Here is a 16,730-nt window from a genome sequence, read left to right on the forward strand (position 1 = left end):
TGAGGAATTCAATCTCCGGTTATCTAGACCGGAGTGAGTGATTCTCAATTGAAATTTCCCAGAATTTGTTGAAGATTTTGTTCTGAGATTGGGTCAACTGTTAAACCAAACCAAAATTAATAATACAAAGTGAAAGAGAGATGACCGGTTTAAGAAAACCAGCTGTAACTGAATCGACATTGAAACCGACTGCTCTCGATTAATAGGGTTTTAAACGAGTCTGCGATTTTGCTGTTTCTTCTTCACTCTAGTAGTATCCAGTCATTTTTAAAATCGAAGAGGATGAGGAGCTCAGCTGCGATTACGGGGAAGAGACTTCTTCATCGGCATACTCGGGTGATTACAGGTTCGGCTCCTGCTCTCTGCGGTTTTTGTTGCTCGGCACGACCTTTTTCTGGTCATAGTTATGATTACAGAGAGAGATTGAGCAAAACTCGGCTGAGTGATTTAAAGTTAGACGATGCTGTTGGTTTGTTCAGTGTTATGGTACAGTCTCGTCCACGCCCTTCAATCACTGAGTTCTGTAAACTGTTGAGTGCTATTGCTAAGATGAAGAGGTTTGATGTTGCCATCTCTCTTGGTGAGCAGATGCAGAATTTGGGAATTTCACATAATCTCTATAGTTACAGCATTTTGATTAACTGTTTTTGCCGGCGGTCTCAGCTCTCTCTTGCTTTAGCTGTTCTTGGCAAGATGATGAAACTCGGCTATAAGCTCGATGTTGTCACGCTGAACTCGCTGCTCAATGGTTTCTGTCACAGTAAGAGGATTGCAGATGCTGTTGCTTTGGTGGATCAGATGGTGGTAATGGGATATCAACCTAATACCGTTACATTTACAACTCTTATCCATGGACTTTTTCTCCACAACGAATCTTCCGAAGCTGTGGCTTTAGTTGAGCGGATGGCTTTGAAAGGATGTCAACCGGACCTAGTGACATACGGTGTGGTAGTCAATGGACTATGTAAGAGAGGTGACATTGATTTGGCTTTAAATTTGCTCAAGAAGATGGAGAAAAGAAATATTGAGGTCAATGTTGTAATCTACAGCACAGTCATTGATAGTCTTTGCAAATATAAACATTTGGATGATGCTCTCACCCTGTTCAACGAAATGGAGAAGAAAGGAATTAGAGCCAATGTTGTTACCTACAACTCCCTCATAAGCTGCCTTTGTAATTACAGTAGATGGAGTGATGCCTCTAGATTACTCAGTTATATGATCATGAGGAAAATCAACCCTGATTTGGTCACTTTCAATGCATTGATCGATGCATTTGTGAAGGAGGGGAAGCTTCTAGAGGCTGAGAAATTGTTCGAGGAGATGATCAAAAGGTCTATAGATCCTAGTATTGTCACGTTCAATTCATTGATCAACGAGTTTTGCATGCACGATCGTCTTAACGAGGCCAAGCATATGTTTTCTTTGATGGTTAGCAAGGATTGCCTCCCAAACGTAGTGACATACAGCACTCTTATAAAGGGATTTTGCAAGTGCAAAAGGGTAAAGGATGGTATGCAACTCTTCCACGAGATGTCTCAAAGGGGATTGGTTGCCAACACAGTCACTTACACCACTCTTATCCAAGGTTGTTTTCAGGCTGGCGACTGTGATTCTGCCCAAATGGTATTCAAACAGATGGAATCTGATGGTGTCCCTCCCCATATCATGACTTACAGCATTTTGTTAGATGGACTTTGTAAAAACGGGAAGCTAGAGAAAGCATTGGTGGTATTCAAGTATATGCAGAAGAGTGAACTGGAACTTGATATATTCACATATACTATAATGATCGAAGGGATGTGCAAGGCAGGGAAGGTGGAAGATGCGTGGCGTTTATTTTGTACTCTCTCCCTTAAAGGAGTGAAGCCTGATGTTATAACCTACAATACAATGATCTCAGGATTTTGTAGTAAACGCCTATTACAGGAAGCAGATGCCTTGTTTAGAGATATGAAAGTAGATGGGCTTCTTCCAGATAGCGGTACATATAATACGCTGATCAGGGCACGCCTTAGAGATGGTGACAAAGCAGCATCAGCAGAACTCATCAAAGAAATGAGGAGTTACGGGTTTGTTGGAGATGCTTCGACCATTAGCTTGGTGACCAATATGTTGCATGAAGGGAGATTGGACAAAAAGTTTATAGATATGCTTCCTTAAAACAGTTTATCCTCAAGAGAAGAGGAGTGGTAGAGCATGTAATTAATTAATGTTGCTTACTTTGTGATTACATCTCAAAACAGTTCTTATGTTACATGTGTATACCGTATATGGTTGCCGTCGTGTGTAAGTTTCATGAAGTTGATTGATACTGTGCTTTGTGTATTTCAGGAGAAGATGTCAGACATGTCATGAAGTTGACTGATCTGTGATTTGGTTTTTAACCATAAACGTATCTTATAATTCATTTTGAATGATCGAGCAGACAGAAACCTTTTAACAAAAAAAAAAATGATCGAGCAGACAGTTCCTTTTGGTTCAAATAAACTGACTTGATTTGGTTTCTTAGTTTTGAATTTGTTTCTTTCTTATCCAAATCGGAATTCTAACTAAAACTGAATTTTGTTTGTTAAAATAATTCTAATGTTGTTAAAAATATTAATACGTTGAATAACTAACCGGATGTAGGATTTATTCTTTTTGGTCTACTAGTTTGGTTTCAATAAATTTAACAACTTTTCAGGTATTATAATTTTTTTAACATTTAGTTAAATTTTAAATGTTATTATCGAATAATATTTGAAGTAGAAAATGTTTTAAAATTTATGTAAACCGTTTTTATTTAATAAAGATTATTTTAAAAAATGGATGTTAAATTTTGTTTAATGTGATAATAAATTGATCTTGACATTTTCTCTAATTTGTTTAATGAAAAATTGAAAGTGTTATAATTATTTTGTTTACTCATAATGTAAATTTCAGCTTTATTTTTTCATCGTTTTGATTTATTATTTAATACAAATTATGAGAATTGTTACATAAATGATTCTACCACAAACAATTCTTTCTGATCCGAGTACATCTACCACATACTACAAACTGTAAAGGTATTATTAATCAACTTTTGGTAAAACCATTAGGCAAAAAACTCATGTTTTCTTATTGAATGGTCTAATACAAACAACATACATTGACTAAAAGAGTTTTACCTTTCAGTTCTTGCACTTCATTGTAGAGTCTTCGATTTTCTTTAAGGACCACATGGTAATTTTTCGCTGCATCAGCCACTCCTTTGAGCTTCAAACCTAGGAGAAATATTATAAATAAGAAACCGTGTACTCTGAGATGAATTCATTGAGGCCAAACAATGATAGACAGTTAGTGACAACAATGAATCTTACCATAGTAATTTAGATCCTCAAAGTATTTCCTCTGTGTCATCAATACTTCATGTTTTATAGACATGAAAATAGCATTCAGCTCCTGCGAAATTTCACAGATTCTATATCATCTAAATAACTACCATAGGTGATCAATGTTAATGGCCGAGTATCTAGGAAAACCTCCTCTGCATAGAAAAACAGACTCAAGAGATAAATAAGTATATTCTATATAAAGTCTTTGACTAATTGACCTAGCTAATCAGTATAAATATAATTTCTTTTTGTCAACAAAGTACAAGATCAGTTCAAATGAGCCAATTAGAAGGAAAATCGTTTACATAGATAATTAGATGCAAATTGATATTTTTTTCTAATTTGCTTAATAAAAAATTGAAAGTATTATAATTTATTTTGGTTACTCATGATGTAAATTTAGATACTTAAGCTTTGTTTTTTCATCGTTTTGATTTATTATTTAATACAAATTATGAGAATTGTTACATAAATATTCTACCATTGATAATTCTTTCTTATCCTAGTACATCTACCACATACTACAAACTGTAAAAGTATTATTAATCAATTTTTGGTAAAACCATTAGGCAAAAAACTTTTAAAGATTAAAAAACCTCATATTTTCTTCTTTACCCACAATTAATTAAAAGATAATAATCTAAGAACAAGTCTTGTGTGTAACGTATCTTTCAGAAAACCAAATTATCAACTTTATCTTTTACCTTACGTTAGGCTTCATCTTATTTAAAAGACTTGTAAAGATAATCAACATTTTCTATACAAGAATAAAGATTAATTCAACTAAAATAATAATTATTTATATATGGATTCAACCTCGGAATTGGTCAACAACGTTTATATGTGGACATTTGATAAATAATTTTTAATAACAAAGTGAGACAATTATTTTCTCTATATAATAGCTTTATGTATATGCTCTGTATTGTTCTTTCTCATAAGTCATAATAATCAAGAAAGAACACACAAAAATGACGAGAATCAATGCACACTTTGCTGCTGCTTCGTTTTGCTTCTTATTCTCTCTCCGAGCCATGTCCCAACCTACTCAAATGTCTATTGATTGCACCGAATTCAACAACGTCACTCAAACTAGCCCTTATCTTTCAAATCGTGACACGGTCCTCTCTACTCTTCGCAACCGTTCCACCCTCGGAAGCTATTCAAACGCCACTGCCGGTCTTAGCCCAAACACAATATATGGCATGTTCCTTTGCAGAGGAGATCTAAACAGAACATCTTGTTCAGAGTGTGTCAATGCCACAACGTTAGAAATCTATGAATCCTGCTTTTATCGTAAAACAGCTTTGGTATTCTCTAACGAGTGTATAGTTCGGTACTCGAACACTTCTTTCTTCACGCTTGTAGAGGATGGTCCTAGTACCGCTAGAGACTCTCCGGACAGTCCTTTGGGTTATCCGCTATTTTTCAATCGAACACTTCCTGAAAAACTAGACGAACTTATACTCAGAGCATCTTTGTCTTCGTCGTTACCAGTTCCATATTTTGTGGAGGACAGAGAACATGTGACTCAATTGGAAGGTTCATATGATTTACATGCAATGGTCCAGTGTAGTCCTGATCTTGATCCAAGAAACTGCACCGTCTGCTTGAACTTTGCGGTCCAAAGTCTCTCGGAGTGTTGCAGCCATGCTCTGTTGGTTCGGATCATCTTTACTAAATGTCTAATCACGTACGAAATCTCCGCTTTGCAACCGAACATAACGAGTCTTGGCGTTACAGAAGGTGAGTCGCAGTATCTATCATTTAATTGATAATTTATACACCATTGGATTTTAATTTGTACTATGATTTGAGATTTTGCGATGGACTAATCCGGTCAGGTTCGGTTTGAATTAGTCCGTTCTTGAGGTCATGCTGATACGTGTATATATGTAGTTATCTGACAAATACTAAAAAGAAATGATGAAATTGGTTGTACATGGACTAGACCAGAATTGTCCCAGTTTTTTAAAGTATGAAAATGGTATGGTCCATCTTGACCGAATTAAACCGGGTTGAGCTGAAGATTTTAGGTCCACCGTAACCAACCTATCTGCCTACAATCCAATTATCAAGAATAAACAACTAAAACATCTTTTGGCCCTTTTTGTGGTGTTTATAGGAAATGGAATATTTGGGCGCACGTTTCTTGCAATCATGACAGCTTTGGTGTTACCACTATGGTTTTATGATCAAATGTAGTGATGATTTAAGGATAGTGACTACCGGTTTATATTTGTGTCCTCGTCTAGGTAGATTTAAAACCCCTAAAAGTTAAAAATAAAATAAACATTTGTATATTTATATGTTAGGTTTCAAGTTTCAGTGTTATCTCTGTTAATAATATAATGTATTCGTATCAAAATAAATAAAGTATATTGATTTCGAATTTCTAGACTGTGTATGTCTCCGTTTTGAGTCAGATAAAGTTATGTATTACGGCAAATTGGAAAGGACAATACTTAGGTTCAACCCTAAGTATTTTTCTATTGGAAACTGTTTACCTCATAATTTTTTTTTTAAAAACTGTAAATATAATTTCGGACTTGATTTCACGTTGATACTTTTTAACTATATTGATCGGACCAAAATCTAAAACATATCTTGTTTTCTGTTATATCCGACTGTAACTAATATCCTAATACTTATCTAGTTATCTCTGCATCAAACATGCCTCCCAAATTGTAAGACTAATTAGAGTCTTCTTAAGCCAATAAAAGAAATCGAAAGTCTTCCTAATCAAGTCTTATGTTTCGCTTCCGACAATAATATAACAAACGTGTCAGCTTCAATAATTCTGTATTATTCCTTAAACAAGTCTTTCATCTAGTTTAAATATTTTCATAATCCATAAATTTTACATTGTATACAACAACATGGCCTCAACTATCACCTAAGAGTAATACAAGAATTTTCCTAGTCAAAGACTATATATAATACATCTTTTTAATTTATTATAAATCTGTCTACTATAAATTTTCTTCATTAATCTCTCATAATTCATAAACAAGAGAGAACAAACAATGGCAACAATGATCCAAAGTCTATCTTCTCTCTTTTGCTTTCTCTCTCTTTTAGCTCTTATCTTCTCTACAAGCCAAACCATATCCCAATCTGACCACATCCACATGAGCACCTTCTGCAACCAATTCTCCGACAACTTCACACAAGCCAGCGCATACGAGACGAACCGCGATATTGTACTCACCTCTCTTCGTCTCCGTTCCTCTCTCGCGTCCTATTCCAATGCCACGACCGGTATTACTCCCGACATAGTCCGTGGTATGTTCCTCTGTAGGGGAGACATCTCGTTGTCATCTTGTTCAGACTGTGTTCAAACCGCAGCCCTAGAAATCTCAAGAAACTGTACTCATCAAAAAGAAGCTTTCATTTTCTACGAAGAGTGTATGGTACGTTACTCGGATTCCTCCTTCTTTTCCCTTGTAGACGAGAGACCTTACATCATTAGGTACTCATTGAGTTATGCTCCTAACTTGGATCGGTTCCCGCAAACACTCTCCGATAAAATGGATGAGCTGATCATCAATGCAACTTCTTCCCCATCATTGTCATCAACACCGTATTTCGTGGAGGATGAAGTACGTGTGAAACAATTCGAGGGTTCGTTTGATTTAGATTCACTTGCCCAGTGCAGCCCTGATCTTGATCCAACAAACTGCACAACGTGTCTGAAACTTGCGGTCAAAGAAATGTTGGATTGTTGCAACCAGTCTCGCTGGGCTCAGATCTTTACTCCTAAATGTCTCTTGAGGTACGAAGCTACCGCTTTGTCGTCACCACCTCCACCATCTCCATCACCTCCACCACCTTCTCCGCCACTTTTTCCTCCATCGCTACTGCCTCCATCCCTAGTACCCTCTCCGCCCCATTTCATGACGCCGAGTTTTGGCGGGTCATTTTCTATTAACGTTATAAAAGGTAATTCGCATATATGTATTATACATCATCTTTAATTATATGCATGTAACCATTTTGTTGTACAAATCTGGTTATGAAGAAGAGACTATATAGAGCAAAATTACTAATCAGATTTAACTTGTTTTTTTTGTCTTTTGCAGGAAACGAAATATTTGGGAGAATTTTTATTGCGGTCATGACAGCTTATGTTTTAACACTTATTGGTGTAATGTAAAGATGACCTTATTCTTGTTGTGTGAAGAGTGTGATGTGTTTTCTTCCTTGTCTCATAAGACACAAACCCCCCTAAACTTTTGTTAATTTTTTTTGTTTCAGTTTATATTTTTGTCGATTTTGATATTTAATTTAAATGGATTTGTCAAAATCACAATTTTATGGAGTGACAGAGATTAAAAGAAATTGGAGTTTCATACCACAACTATATATCATCCATAGATTTCATATGGTTTAGATATTAAAGTACATTTTTTTTTTTTTGGGACAAACAGATATTGAAGTACAATAAAGATAACATTTTATATACGAAATGATACGACCTCAACGTTCACTTTTAAATAACAAGGCATTTGTATAGTCAAAGATTATAATGCATCTTTTAATCGATCTTTCTGCTATAAATTTTCTTCTTGTTTCTCTCAAATAATTCATAAACAAGAACAAATAATGGCAACAGTGATCAAAAGTCTCTCTTCTCTCTTTTGCTTTCTCTCTCTCTTAGCTCTTCTCTTCTCTACAAGCCAAATCATATCCCAACCTGAACACATGCGCACCTTCTGCAGCCAAATTTCCGACAACTTCACGCGAACCAGCTCTTACCGGACAAACCGCGAAACACTTCTCTCCTCTCTCCGTGACCGTTCCTCTCTAGGAACCTATTCCAACGTCACAACAGGTCTTAGCCCCAACACAGTCCGTGGCATGTTCCTCTGTAGAGGAGACATCACGAGAGAATCTTGTTCCGACTGTGTTCAAACCGCAACCCTAGAAATTTCTAGAAACTGCACTTATCAAAAAGAAGCTTTCATATTCTATGAAGAGTGTATGGTACGTTACTCGGATACTTCCTTCTTCACCCTCGTAGAAGACAGACCTTACATCATTAGATACTCTTTGAGTTCTGCTCCAAACACGGATCGGTTTGGACAAACGCTTTCGGATAAAATGGATGAGCTTATCATCAGAGCATCTTCTTCATCATCGTCGTCATCATCAACACCATATTTCGTTGAGGATCAAGAACGTGTCACACAATTCGAGGGTTCATATGATTTAGATTCAATTGTTCAGTGTAGTCCCGATCTTGATTCAGGAAACTGCACTGTGTGTCTGAAACTTGCAATCCAAGAAATCATGGATTGTTGCAGCCGGTCTCGTTGGGCTCAGATCTTTACTCCTAAATGTCTCTTGAGGTATGAAGCTTCCGCTTTGGCATCACCGCCTCCACCGTCTCCGCCACCTTCTCCTCCATCGCTAGTGCCGTCTCCGCCGCTTTTCACGCGGCCACAAAACATACCGAGTTTTAGCGGGTCAACTTCTACTACAGTTATAAGAGGTAAGCATACACATTATATATCATATTTTTAATTTTTTATACGTACGTAACCATTTTGTTGCAACAAATCTAGTTATCAAGTAGAGAATATATATAGAGTAAATAATCAGTTTGACTTTTTTTTTCTTGTCTTGTAGGAAAAGAAATATTTGGGAGAATTTTTATTGCGGTGATGACAGCGTATGTCTTAGCACTTTTGGGTGTATGAATGTAAAGATTGCTTTATAATACTCGTATTTAGAAGTGTGAAGTGTAATGTTCTTGTCTATTAAGATCCAAACTCACTAACGTTATGTTATTATTTGTGCTTCTGTATGTTTCCTGTTGATTTCTGATGTGTAATTATGAATGGATTTGTCAAAAAAATAATTGTATGGATTGAACGATAAAATAATTGAAGTTTCGTGTATATATCATCCCTCTTCTTCTTTGTTTTTCCCTAATATTTTTCGTTGTCGAAATTGGTCTTGCATATGTTTTCCCAATCTTGAGATTGTTCCAAGAATTATAAATCTTGTGTAAATATGTCAGTTTTCATTTGAATTTATTTAAACTGTTTATCACAATAAACATGTAGGAAATTATGCATGTCACTATAATAAACCGACTTTTGTTTTCTTAATCCCAATTCAAATATCTACGAATTTCAGTGGTCAACTCTTTTTTGGTGACGATTTTGTGCCTGTCAACTCTTTAATTAAGTTAAATATATGTAAATGAATGTCAACTTTCAGAATCATGATGCAAAATGGCAAAATTTCGAAAGAGGGGTCATCTAGTACATCATTCATGACTTGGTAATTACAATAGTACTTTCACATTTTTTACAAATGAGTATTATTCTACTACACTAATTAAATCCTGATAGTTTTTTTTGTTTAATTTATCTTGTTAACTAACCATACATACGTCAAGTCAACACTAAACTTTAAGGAAAATAAGTTTTCTTCCATATCTTCAAGTATGTACATCAGACCGTACATTTCCTTATGCTTTGTCTACGAGTTGCAAATCTTAAGAAGTCACTCAAAGCAACAAAAATCTGTGATCTAATACCATCAGCCAATACTGTCTTCTCTTCAAAGTAAGTTTGATGATCAATTTTACAATAGAAAAATTACTTGACAAGTGAAAATTCTGAGTTCTTTGGGTAAAAAAGCCCCCGGTTTTATTCACCTTAGTGTTCAAATAATTTCACCAGGAGGCAGCTCTGCAAGCTTCGCTTGAGTACCAAGCACACGTTCCATATCAAACCGAACCTCGATATTCCGAATGCTATATCCCACCACCATTAACCAATACAACAATTTCGCCAGGTCCGCTGCACTTGTTTCTGTCACTTCTGTCTGTGTAAACCACCAAATACGTTGATAACAGTCAAATCACATCACACTATATATATAACAAAACACAACTCAAACAAGTGTTTCAGCAGAAGAAGTTATTATTAGAGAACGAACCTTCATTTGGTTTGGGTCTGACACAGCTAGAAGCCGTTTGACAAATGTATTCATGGCCACGGCAACATCTTCGCCTGCAGTGCTTGTAAGCTCCTACAAAATTCAAAAGTATTGCAACTGAGAAAAGCATTGGAATAAAATTTGATGATAATAAACTAAAAAACTAATATATGAATTCTCATTGCCTTAAGATTTTGGGGTTCAAGAGATTTTAGATACTCCAAAATCTCGTTCTGCTGATTCGAAGATTTTCTCCCCACCATACGGTTGAGTTCTTCGATCTCTGCTTCCAGAAGCTCAATATACTTTTTTGCATCAATCTTCTCAGGACCAGAAATGTTATTCCACCTGATCACTTCCCCTGAAACGTTCTTTTGAGTTCCAGGTGCGTAGTCTTCATCACCCCCCTGGCTTAATCAGAATAAAAAACCAGTGTCACATACAATTTGATACATCAAAAATCAAACACACGCATATTAAAGCAGCTTTATTCAAGTCACCAAAAGAACTACACAGCATGGAAACGAGAAGTCTATAACTCTTAACTACTTCCCAAACTAAAAAATCCGTGAGACAAAACCAGAATAACCAAAGCTCGCTCTGCCTAAACTTAATATGAACATGTTGTTAGCTCTCTAGCTAACCGACTCAACAATAGTTTTTGAGCTGTTAACGCAGCCACAATCCACCACAAGTTTCATGGGATAATAATGCTTCTAGACTAGCTTACACAAGGCTTATCAACAGAGAAGAAGCAGAAGTGTCAAAATCGAAGCAACCAGTGAACAAACTCGCATCAGCATTTTTACAGAACTACAAGCCAAGTGGCACTCTCCAGAAAACAGAAGCTATAAACCTGAAAGTGTTCACCTTTAGATCACGTGGCTCAGGAAGAGCAACCTGCTCCAAACTTTGTTGCAATTCAAGACGATATTGAGCGTTTCTGAACATATACCCAGTCATCAATACACTCATCATCAGCTGTGCAAGGTTCTCAGCAACCTATAAAACCCATACATACATAATACGCAAATTCAAAAACCCAAGTAACAAAATCCACAGGACACACAACTTGTGAAATAAAATAAAAAAACGTATCGCTTACATAAAAGCACTCACAGATGTGACAGTAACCGCAAAAAACTGAGGAGGCAACGTTCCAATCATATTCGTCACAGTTTGTCTCATTGCTTCAACCACCTAATCCAAAACAACATCGAATCAATGAAAAAGCTCTAACCTTTTTTTATAAAAATTGAGTCTCTGAGAGAACGAACGAAGCAGAGTGAGTGAGTTTACATGTTTAGGGGCACGTTTAACAAACATCTCCATGAACTCAGGCTTCACATTCTGAACATACTCCAGTAATATATCCCTCCTGCTTTTAGGCTGCTGCTCAAAACCAATTGATCGATTCAGATTAGTGTCTAACATCAATCAAATCGAAAGCTGAACCAATTTCAATTTTGCAATTTACCCGAGTGCCATTAGGAGGCGTGGATGAATCTGCAGATGAATCAGAACCATAAGCTTTAACTCTCACAACCATCAAACTCCCACTTCCGCTACTACTCTTCAACGGGAAGCTCACAGAGGAAGATGTAGTAGAGAGTTTAGGTTCACGGTTGAGTAAAAAAGACGACGAAGATGGTCGAGATGGTGATTGCAAGAGCGTGAATTGCATCGATAACGAACACATCTTCCCAAAGATTCAAACCCTAGTTTTTGGGGGTTTTATTATCTTGTTGATTTGGTTCGCTACTGACTACTGTGTTACTTTGTTACGCTCTCTTTTGCTTTTTGTTCCTTATCTTCCCAAATTTGATTAATTGTGCTAACAGAGTAATTAACTAGTTTAATAATCATCCCACAGTTAACCAACCGGTTTGGTTTTTTTAGTGTTGAATGAACCTGAAACCTTCATAAACACTTTCTCTTAACTTACGTAGAGAACCGGTCTCAGAATCGTTTAGATCGAACCGGTTTTAGAATTTTTCGGATCGAACCGGTTGTGATTTTATGATTTCATTAAGAGTTAGAAAGATGGAGAAGAATAAAAGGAAAAACAAAAATGTTGGTTGCTAGGGTTTGGGGATTGGAAACTGTTACTGCTTCTACTAGATTGATCAGCACGGTCAGACTGATTCATATACGTTCAGCGAAGACACGTACGGTTCCAAAGAGTCTACCTTGTTTGAGCCAAGGAACTTTTCTAGGAGAGGAGTTGAAACTGACAAGTGGGTACTATTATATCAAAACCTTAGATAATGCGATTGTTTTGTTCGATGACATGGTTAGATCTCTTCCCTTCCCATCCGTGATTGATATTAATAAAGTAATGGGTGTCATTGTCAGAATGAATCGTCCCGATGTTGTGATTTCTCTATTTAGGAAGATTGAAATGCTACCTTGTAATATCTTCAGCTTCAATATTCTGATCAAATGTTTCTGCAGCTGTCATGAGTTGTCTTTTGGTCTGTCTACATTGGGAAAGGTCATAAAACTTGGTTTCCAGCCTAATGTGGTTACGTTTAGCACACTTCTCCACGGGTTCTGTCTCGAAGATAGGGTTTCTGAAGCTGTAGCTTTATTTGATCATATGGTTGAAACGAGATTAACACCCAACGTCGTGACGTTTACCACACTTATGAACGGTCTTTGCCACGATGGTCGAGTTCTTGAAGCAGTAGCTCTGCTTGGTCGTATGTTAGCAATTGGTCATGAACCTAACGCGGTTACTTACAGAACAATTGTAAATGGAATGTGTAAGATGGGGGACACTGACTCTGCCTTGAATCTGCTTAGGAAGATGGATGACAGCCACATCAAAGCCAATTTTTTACTCTATAATCCCATCATTGATCGTCTTTGCAAAGATGGACATCATAGTGATGCTCAAAATCTTTTCACTGAAATGCTTGAGAAAGGCTTTTTCCCAAATGTGGTTACCTACACCTGTATGATAGACTCTTTTTGTAGATCTGGTAGATGGAGCGATGCTCAAAGATTGTTGCGTGATATGATTGAAAGGCAAATCAATCCTGATATTTTCACTTTCAATGCATTGATCAATGCATATGTCAAAGAAGGGAAGTTCATTGAGGCTCAAGAATTATACGAGGATATGCTCTGTAGTGGTGTAATTCCTAATACAATCACCTATAACTCAATGGTCGATGGGTTTTGTAAACATAACCGTCTGGATGATGCTAAGCGCATGTTTGATTTGATGGCTAGCAAGGGCTGCTATCCTAACGTAGTCACTTTTAATAGTCTCATTGACGGATGTTGTAGAGTTAAAAGGGTAGATGATGGAATGAAACTTCTCCGTGAAATGTTGAGAAGAGGACTAGTTGCTGATACTATTTCTTACAACACTCTAATTCACGGGTTCTGTCGAGTGGGAAATCTTAAGATGGCCCAAGACCTTTTCCAGGAGATGATTTCTCAAGGTGTGTACCCTGATACCATAACTTGTAACACTTTGCTGTATGGTTTTTGTGAAAATGGACAGCTAGAAGAAGCTTTGGAAATGTTTGAGGTTATCCAAAAGAGTAAGATTGATCTTGATACTGTTACTTATAACATCATCATCCATGGAATGTGCAAGGGTAGTAAGGTGGACGAAGCATGGGACTTATTTTGTATTCTCCCCATCGATGGTGTGGAGCCTGATGTTCAAACTTACAATACAATGATATATGGGTTTTGTATGAAAGGTACAATTTCAGAAGCAAATGCGTTATTCCGTAAAATGAAGGACAATGGACCTGTACCATGTGACTGCACTTACAATACACTAATCAGGGGATGCCTTAGAGCTGGTGAGATAGCTGCATCAGGTGAACTTTTCAGGGAGATGCGAAGCAACGGGTTGAATGGTGATGCATCCACCGTGAAACTGGTTGCTGATATGATATCAGATGGTAGATTGGACAAGAGCTTTTTTGATATGCTGTCTTAGTGTTTCTTGTGAAGAGTGACTGTCTTGATTTAGTTTTTATATGGTATGTCTTACTTGTGCCTTGGTTGTAACATGTGGGAGGATTTTGCAGAGGTTTCAGGTTCTGTGATTTCTCAAAATGGTGAAAGTGTCTCTGAAGATACATTCACTTGGTTAGTAAAATTTGATATATACAAAAAAAAAACACTTTCTCTTTATTGTTGAACGTTTAAATCAATCAATACATTTTTTGGTTAGAGAGAATAGTCCTTGGAAATGAGCGGCTTCTCCATGAACTTGGAGGCTACCATACCAATAGCAAAAAAGAGAGGCCAAATTGATGATACTTTGATTGGACCGTTTTCGCCTTTTACGACAAAACAATAGTTGATGGTCGACACTATTAACCCACCAAGAACACAGAACAATAAGACCGTATCTGTGAAACTTCCAAAGATCCTTCTGTAGCCACGTGCTGGAAGGTAGAACCAAGGTATAGGCCACTTGCATCTGAAACTAGCTTTCTGCACTTTGATTTTGTAACTGAGGTCAAGGGTGGAGAGGAAAACAGAGAGAACTGACATTACTAAGGACATTCTTGTGAAGTAAGGCTTGCGTATGGAAGAGAGCTGGTCTGTAACCGCTGATGCAATCTCTAGGAGCAAGTTGATGACGACGAAGAAGGCCATTACAGTAAAATGCCGAGATTTACTTTTTCGCTTTCGCTTGTTAGATGATGATGATTGTTCATATACGGCCCTTAGTACTTGCTCGATATCTCGATGATCAGTAGTAGTTTCTAGTTTGCGCATTACTTTTTCCCACACTTCTTCCTTCTTCCCGCGTAAAGATGAACCCACCATGCTGAGACTCAGTGGAAGGTTATCACATAGGTCTACTACTCTTTCTGAAAGCTCTTTAAAACCATTATCCGGATAGTTTTGTCTAAAAGCATATCTGCAAAAGATCTCAAGAGCTTCTTCACTAGTAGGAAAATCCACATGGTATGTAGAATTAGAATCGATACTATGTTGCAGCAAGAGCTCTTCGTCTTCTGTGGTCACAATAATCCTACTTCCAGGACCAAACCAAGTAGTTTCCTTAGCCAAAGCCTCTAATTGCTTTAGATCATCCACATCATCAAGAATGATAAGCACTTTCAGGTTGCTTAGCCTTTCTTCTATAGCACCTAAATGGGATATCTTCATACCATTTTGGTTTAAAATTTTGGAAAGAAGTTGCTCTTGTAATTGTATCATCAAACCGTACTCGTCAAGACCACTATTATAGCTCCCCTTAAGATTCTCCATAAAACAAGTAAGGTGAAAATGTCTAGAGAGTTGGCTATGTAAAGCCCTGGCGATGGTAGTCTTACCAATGCCTACAGGGCCACATATTCCAACAATCATAGCTCCTTCTTCAGTATCTAAATGTAGCAAAGATTTCATGTTCTGAAAATGTGCTTCCATACCAATCTTGTCTTCAAAATCCCTAGAGACTGTTGCAGCATTTAGGCTGTTTGAAACATCTCTTGAAACCTTTTCTATCAGATCCGCTTCACTATCCCTAAAAGGAAAGGGAGAGAGTGAGAAATAAAAATTAGACACCGTGTTGTGGTAATGGTTCGTAGATTCACAAAATTAAGAATTAAAATAAAAATTGAAGAAAAAAGAACAAACCAGTTTCCGAAGTCTTCTCCTACTATGTTGGCAGCATCGTTCAAAGCTTGGCTCCATCTTAACCTCTCCTCCTTTGTTTTACTGGAACAAGCTTCATTGAAACCTCTCCCAAAAACTCCGGTCTGTTTACGCACATCAGATGGATCTGTTCCATACAAGACTGTCATCACTATTTGGCCCAGTTGTTCCCTACACTTCATAATCTCCACCAAATCTTCCAAACACCAGCTCGATGAAGCATAGTTCTTGGAGAACACCACGATTGAGATCCTAGATTCCCAAATCGCCTTTAAGATTTCAGGGGCAATGGTTTCGCCTCTCTTGATCTCATGATCATCGAACATGGTAATCCCGTTGTGGCTAAACTGTTTGCGTAAATGACTAAGAAAAGTTTTACGGACGTCTGGTCCGTGGAAGCTCACAAAGACGCCGTATCTCCAGTTGCGTGACGGAGAAGAAGAAGAAGTAGAAGCCATGGGAGACTAGAGTATGGCGAGAAAAGCTCAAGATCACATATTACAAAAATCAAGAACGTCTCTGCATAAAGCCTTATATGATGATGGAAATGACTTTCGAGAAAGAGAGAGGAAGAAACAGTTCAGTCAAAGTCAATTCTAAAGTCTCCTCACTCAAAACAAAAACAACAATAATTTTCTAAGTAACATTACTACCAACTAAAGATGATGGTCCGTGCAGATTAGGTGGTTAATCTTAATCATCGCTTTAATTAATAAATTTCTGAGCATTTTCCCTGTAATTCCATATCGATTCATCATAATCATATAGGAAACCTCG

At 37.1% G+C, this 16,730-nt stretch overlaps 6 protein-coding genes and 1 pseudogene across 9 annotated transcripts; 5 read left to right on the forward strand and 2 right to left on the reverse strand.

Annotated features, from left to right (window-relative positions):
• Positions 1 to 282: 282 nt before the first annotated feature.
• On the forward strand, positions 283 to 1,867 carry LOC104716079 (uncharacterized; annotated as a pseudogene).
• A 2,419-nt stretch (positions 1,868 to 4,286) lies between these two features.
• LOC104714712 (putative cysteine-rich repeat secretory protein 5) lies at positions 4,287 to 5,753 on the forward strand. Its single transcript, XM_010432158.2, has 2 exons — positions 4,287 to 5,105; positions 5,485 to 5,753. The coding sequence occupies exons 1-2, from the start codon at positions 4,331 to 4,333 to the stop codon at positions 5,562 to 5,564; spliced, it is 855 nt and encodes a 284-aa protein (XP_010430460.1). The 5' UTR covers positions 4,287 to 4,330; the 3' UTR covers positions 5,565 to 5,753.
• A 581-nt stretch (positions 5,754 to 6,334) lies between these two features.
• Positions 6,335 to 7,665, forward strand: LOC104753029 (cysteine-rich repeat secretory protein 4). The gene is made up of 2 exons (XM_010475302.3): positions 6,335 to 7,301; positions 7,442 to 7,665. The coding sequence occupies exons 1-2, from the start codon at positions 6,386 to 6,388 to the stop codon at positions 7,513 to 7,515; spliced, it is 990 nt and encodes a 329-aa protein (XP_010473604.2). The 5' UTR covers positions 6,335 to 6,385; the 3' UTR covers positions 7,516 to 7,665.
• Positions 7,666 to 7,890: 225 nt separating this feature from the next.
• Positions 7,891 to 9,268, forward strand: LOC104714714 (cysteine-rich repeat secretory protein 4-like). Its single transcript, XM_010432161.2, has 2 exons — positions 7,891 to 8,853; positions 8,991 to 9,268. The coding sequence occupies exons 1-2, from the start codon at positions 7,965 to 7,967 to the stop codon at positions 9,059 to 9,061; spliced, it is 960 nt and encodes a 319-aa protein (XP_010430463.2). The 5' UTR covers positions 7,891 to 7,964; the 3' UTR covers positions 9,062 to 9,268.
• A 615-nt stretch (positions 9,269 to 9,883) lies between these two features.
• On the reverse strand, positions 9,884 to 12,146 carry LOC104714715 (uncharacterized). Of its 4 annotated transcripts, none has more exons than XM_010432164.3 (7): positions 11,791 to 12,146; positions 11,613 to 11,705; positions 11,433 to 11,513; positions 11,184 to 11,315; positions 10,499 to 10,720; positions 10,314 to 10,406; positions 9,884 to 10,199 (listed from the first exon to the last, which is right to left on the reverse strand). In XM_010432164.3, the coding sequence occupies exons 1-7, from the start codon at positions 12,010 to 12,012 to the stop codon at positions 10,038 to 10,040; spliced, it is 1,005 nt and encodes a 334-aa protein (XP_010430466.1). In that variant the 5' UTR covers positions 12,013 to 12,146; the 3' UTR covers positions 9,884 to 10,037. The 4 variants fall into 4 exon arrangements, with proteins under 4 accessions (XP_010430466.1, XP_087323235.1, XP_087323234.1 ...); XM_087467109.1 differs by having other exon boundaries at positions 11,419 to 11,513; positions 11,791 to 12,144; XM_087467108.1 differs by having other exon boundaries at positions 11,613 to 11,702; positions 11,791 to 12,140.
• A 246-nt stretch (positions 12,147 to 12,392) lies between these two features.
• LOC104705215 (uncharacterized) lies at positions 12,393 to 14,698 on the forward strand. Its single transcript, XM_087464238.1, has one exon. It carries the CDS (start codon positions 12,604 to 12,606, stop codon positions 14,275 to 14,277), a length of 1,674 nt encoding a protein of 557 aa, XP_087320364.1. The 5' UTR covers positions 12,393 to 12,603; the 3' UTR covers positions 14,278 to 14,698.
• LOC104714716 (disease resistance protein RML1A) lies at positions 14,447 to 16,586 on the reverse strand. The gene is made up of 2 exons (XM_010432165.3): positions 15,936 to 16,586; positions 14,447 to 15,822 (listed from the first exon to the last, which is right to left on the reverse strand). Exons 1-2 carry the CDS (start codon positions 16,409 to 16,411, stop codon positions 14,511 to 14,513), a joined length of 1,788 nt encoding a protein of 595 aa, XP_010430467.1. The 5' UTR covers positions 16,412 to 16,586; the 3' UTR covers positions 14,447 to 14,510.
• Between the last annotated feature and the right edge of the window lie 144 nt (positions 16,587 to 16,730).

Source organism: Camelina sativa, chromosome 9, assembly GCF_030686135.1.
Source record: "Camelina sativa cultivar CO46 ecotype springtype chromosome 9, ASM3068613v1".
Taxonomy (NCBI): domain Eukaryota; kingdom Viridiplantae; phylum Streptophyta; class Magnoliopsida; order Brassicales; family Brassicaceae; genus Camelina; species Camelina sativa.

Excerpts from the sequence above, each read along its gene's own strand:
- LOC104705215 (XM_087464238.1), top strand. The coding sequence starts at position 12,604 with ATGGTTAGATCTCTTCCCTTCCCATCCGTGATTGATATTAATAAAGTA.
- LOC104714712 (XM_010432158.2), top strand. The coding sequence starts at position 4,331 with ATGACGAGAATCAATGCACACTTTGCTGCTGCTTCGTTTTGCTTCTTA. Across the intron at positions 5,106-5,484 it reads GAGTCTTGGCGTTACAGAAG|GAAATGGAATATTTGGGCGC; the intron begins GTGAGTCGCAGT and ends TGGTGTTTATAG.
- LOC104714714 (XM_010432161.2), top strand. The coding sequence starts at position 7,965 with ATGGCAACAGTGATCAAAAGTCTCTCTTCTCTCTTTTGCTTTCTCTCT. Across the intron at positions 8,854-8,990 it reads TTCTACTACAGTTATAAGAG|GAAAAGAAATATTTGGGAGA; the intron begins GTAAGCATACAC and ends CTTGTCTTGTAG.
- LOC104714715 (XM_010432164.3), bottom strand. The coding sequence starts at position 12,012 with ATGTGTTCGTTATCGATGCAATTCACGCTCTTGCAATCACCATCTCGA. Across the intron at positions 11,514-11,612 it reads TTAAACGTGCCCCTAAACAT|GTGGTTGAAGCAATGAGACA; the intron begins GTAAACTCACTC and ends GTTTTGGATTAG. Across the intron at positions 10,407-10,498 it reads TTGAACCCCAAAATCTTAAG|GAGCTTACAAGCACTGCAGG; the intron begins GCAATGAGAATT and ends TGAATTTTGTAG.
- LOC104753029 (XM_010475302.3), top strand. The coding sequence starts at position 6,386 with ATGGCAACAATGATCCAAAGTCTATCTTCTCTCTTTTGCTTTCTCTCT. Across the intron at positions 7,302-7,441 it reads TTCTATTAACGTTATAAAAG|GAAACGAAATATTTGGGAGA; the intron begins GTAATTCGCATA and ends TGTCTTTTGCAG.
- LOC104714716 (XM_010432165.3), bottom strand. The coding sequence starts at position 16,411 with ATGGCTTCTACTTCTTCTTCTTCTCCGTCACGCAACTGGAGATACGGC. Across the intron at positions 15,823-15,935 it reads GGAGAAGACTTCGGAAACTG|GGATAGTGAAGCGGATCTGA; the intron begins GTTTGTTCTTTT and ends CTTTCCTTTTAG.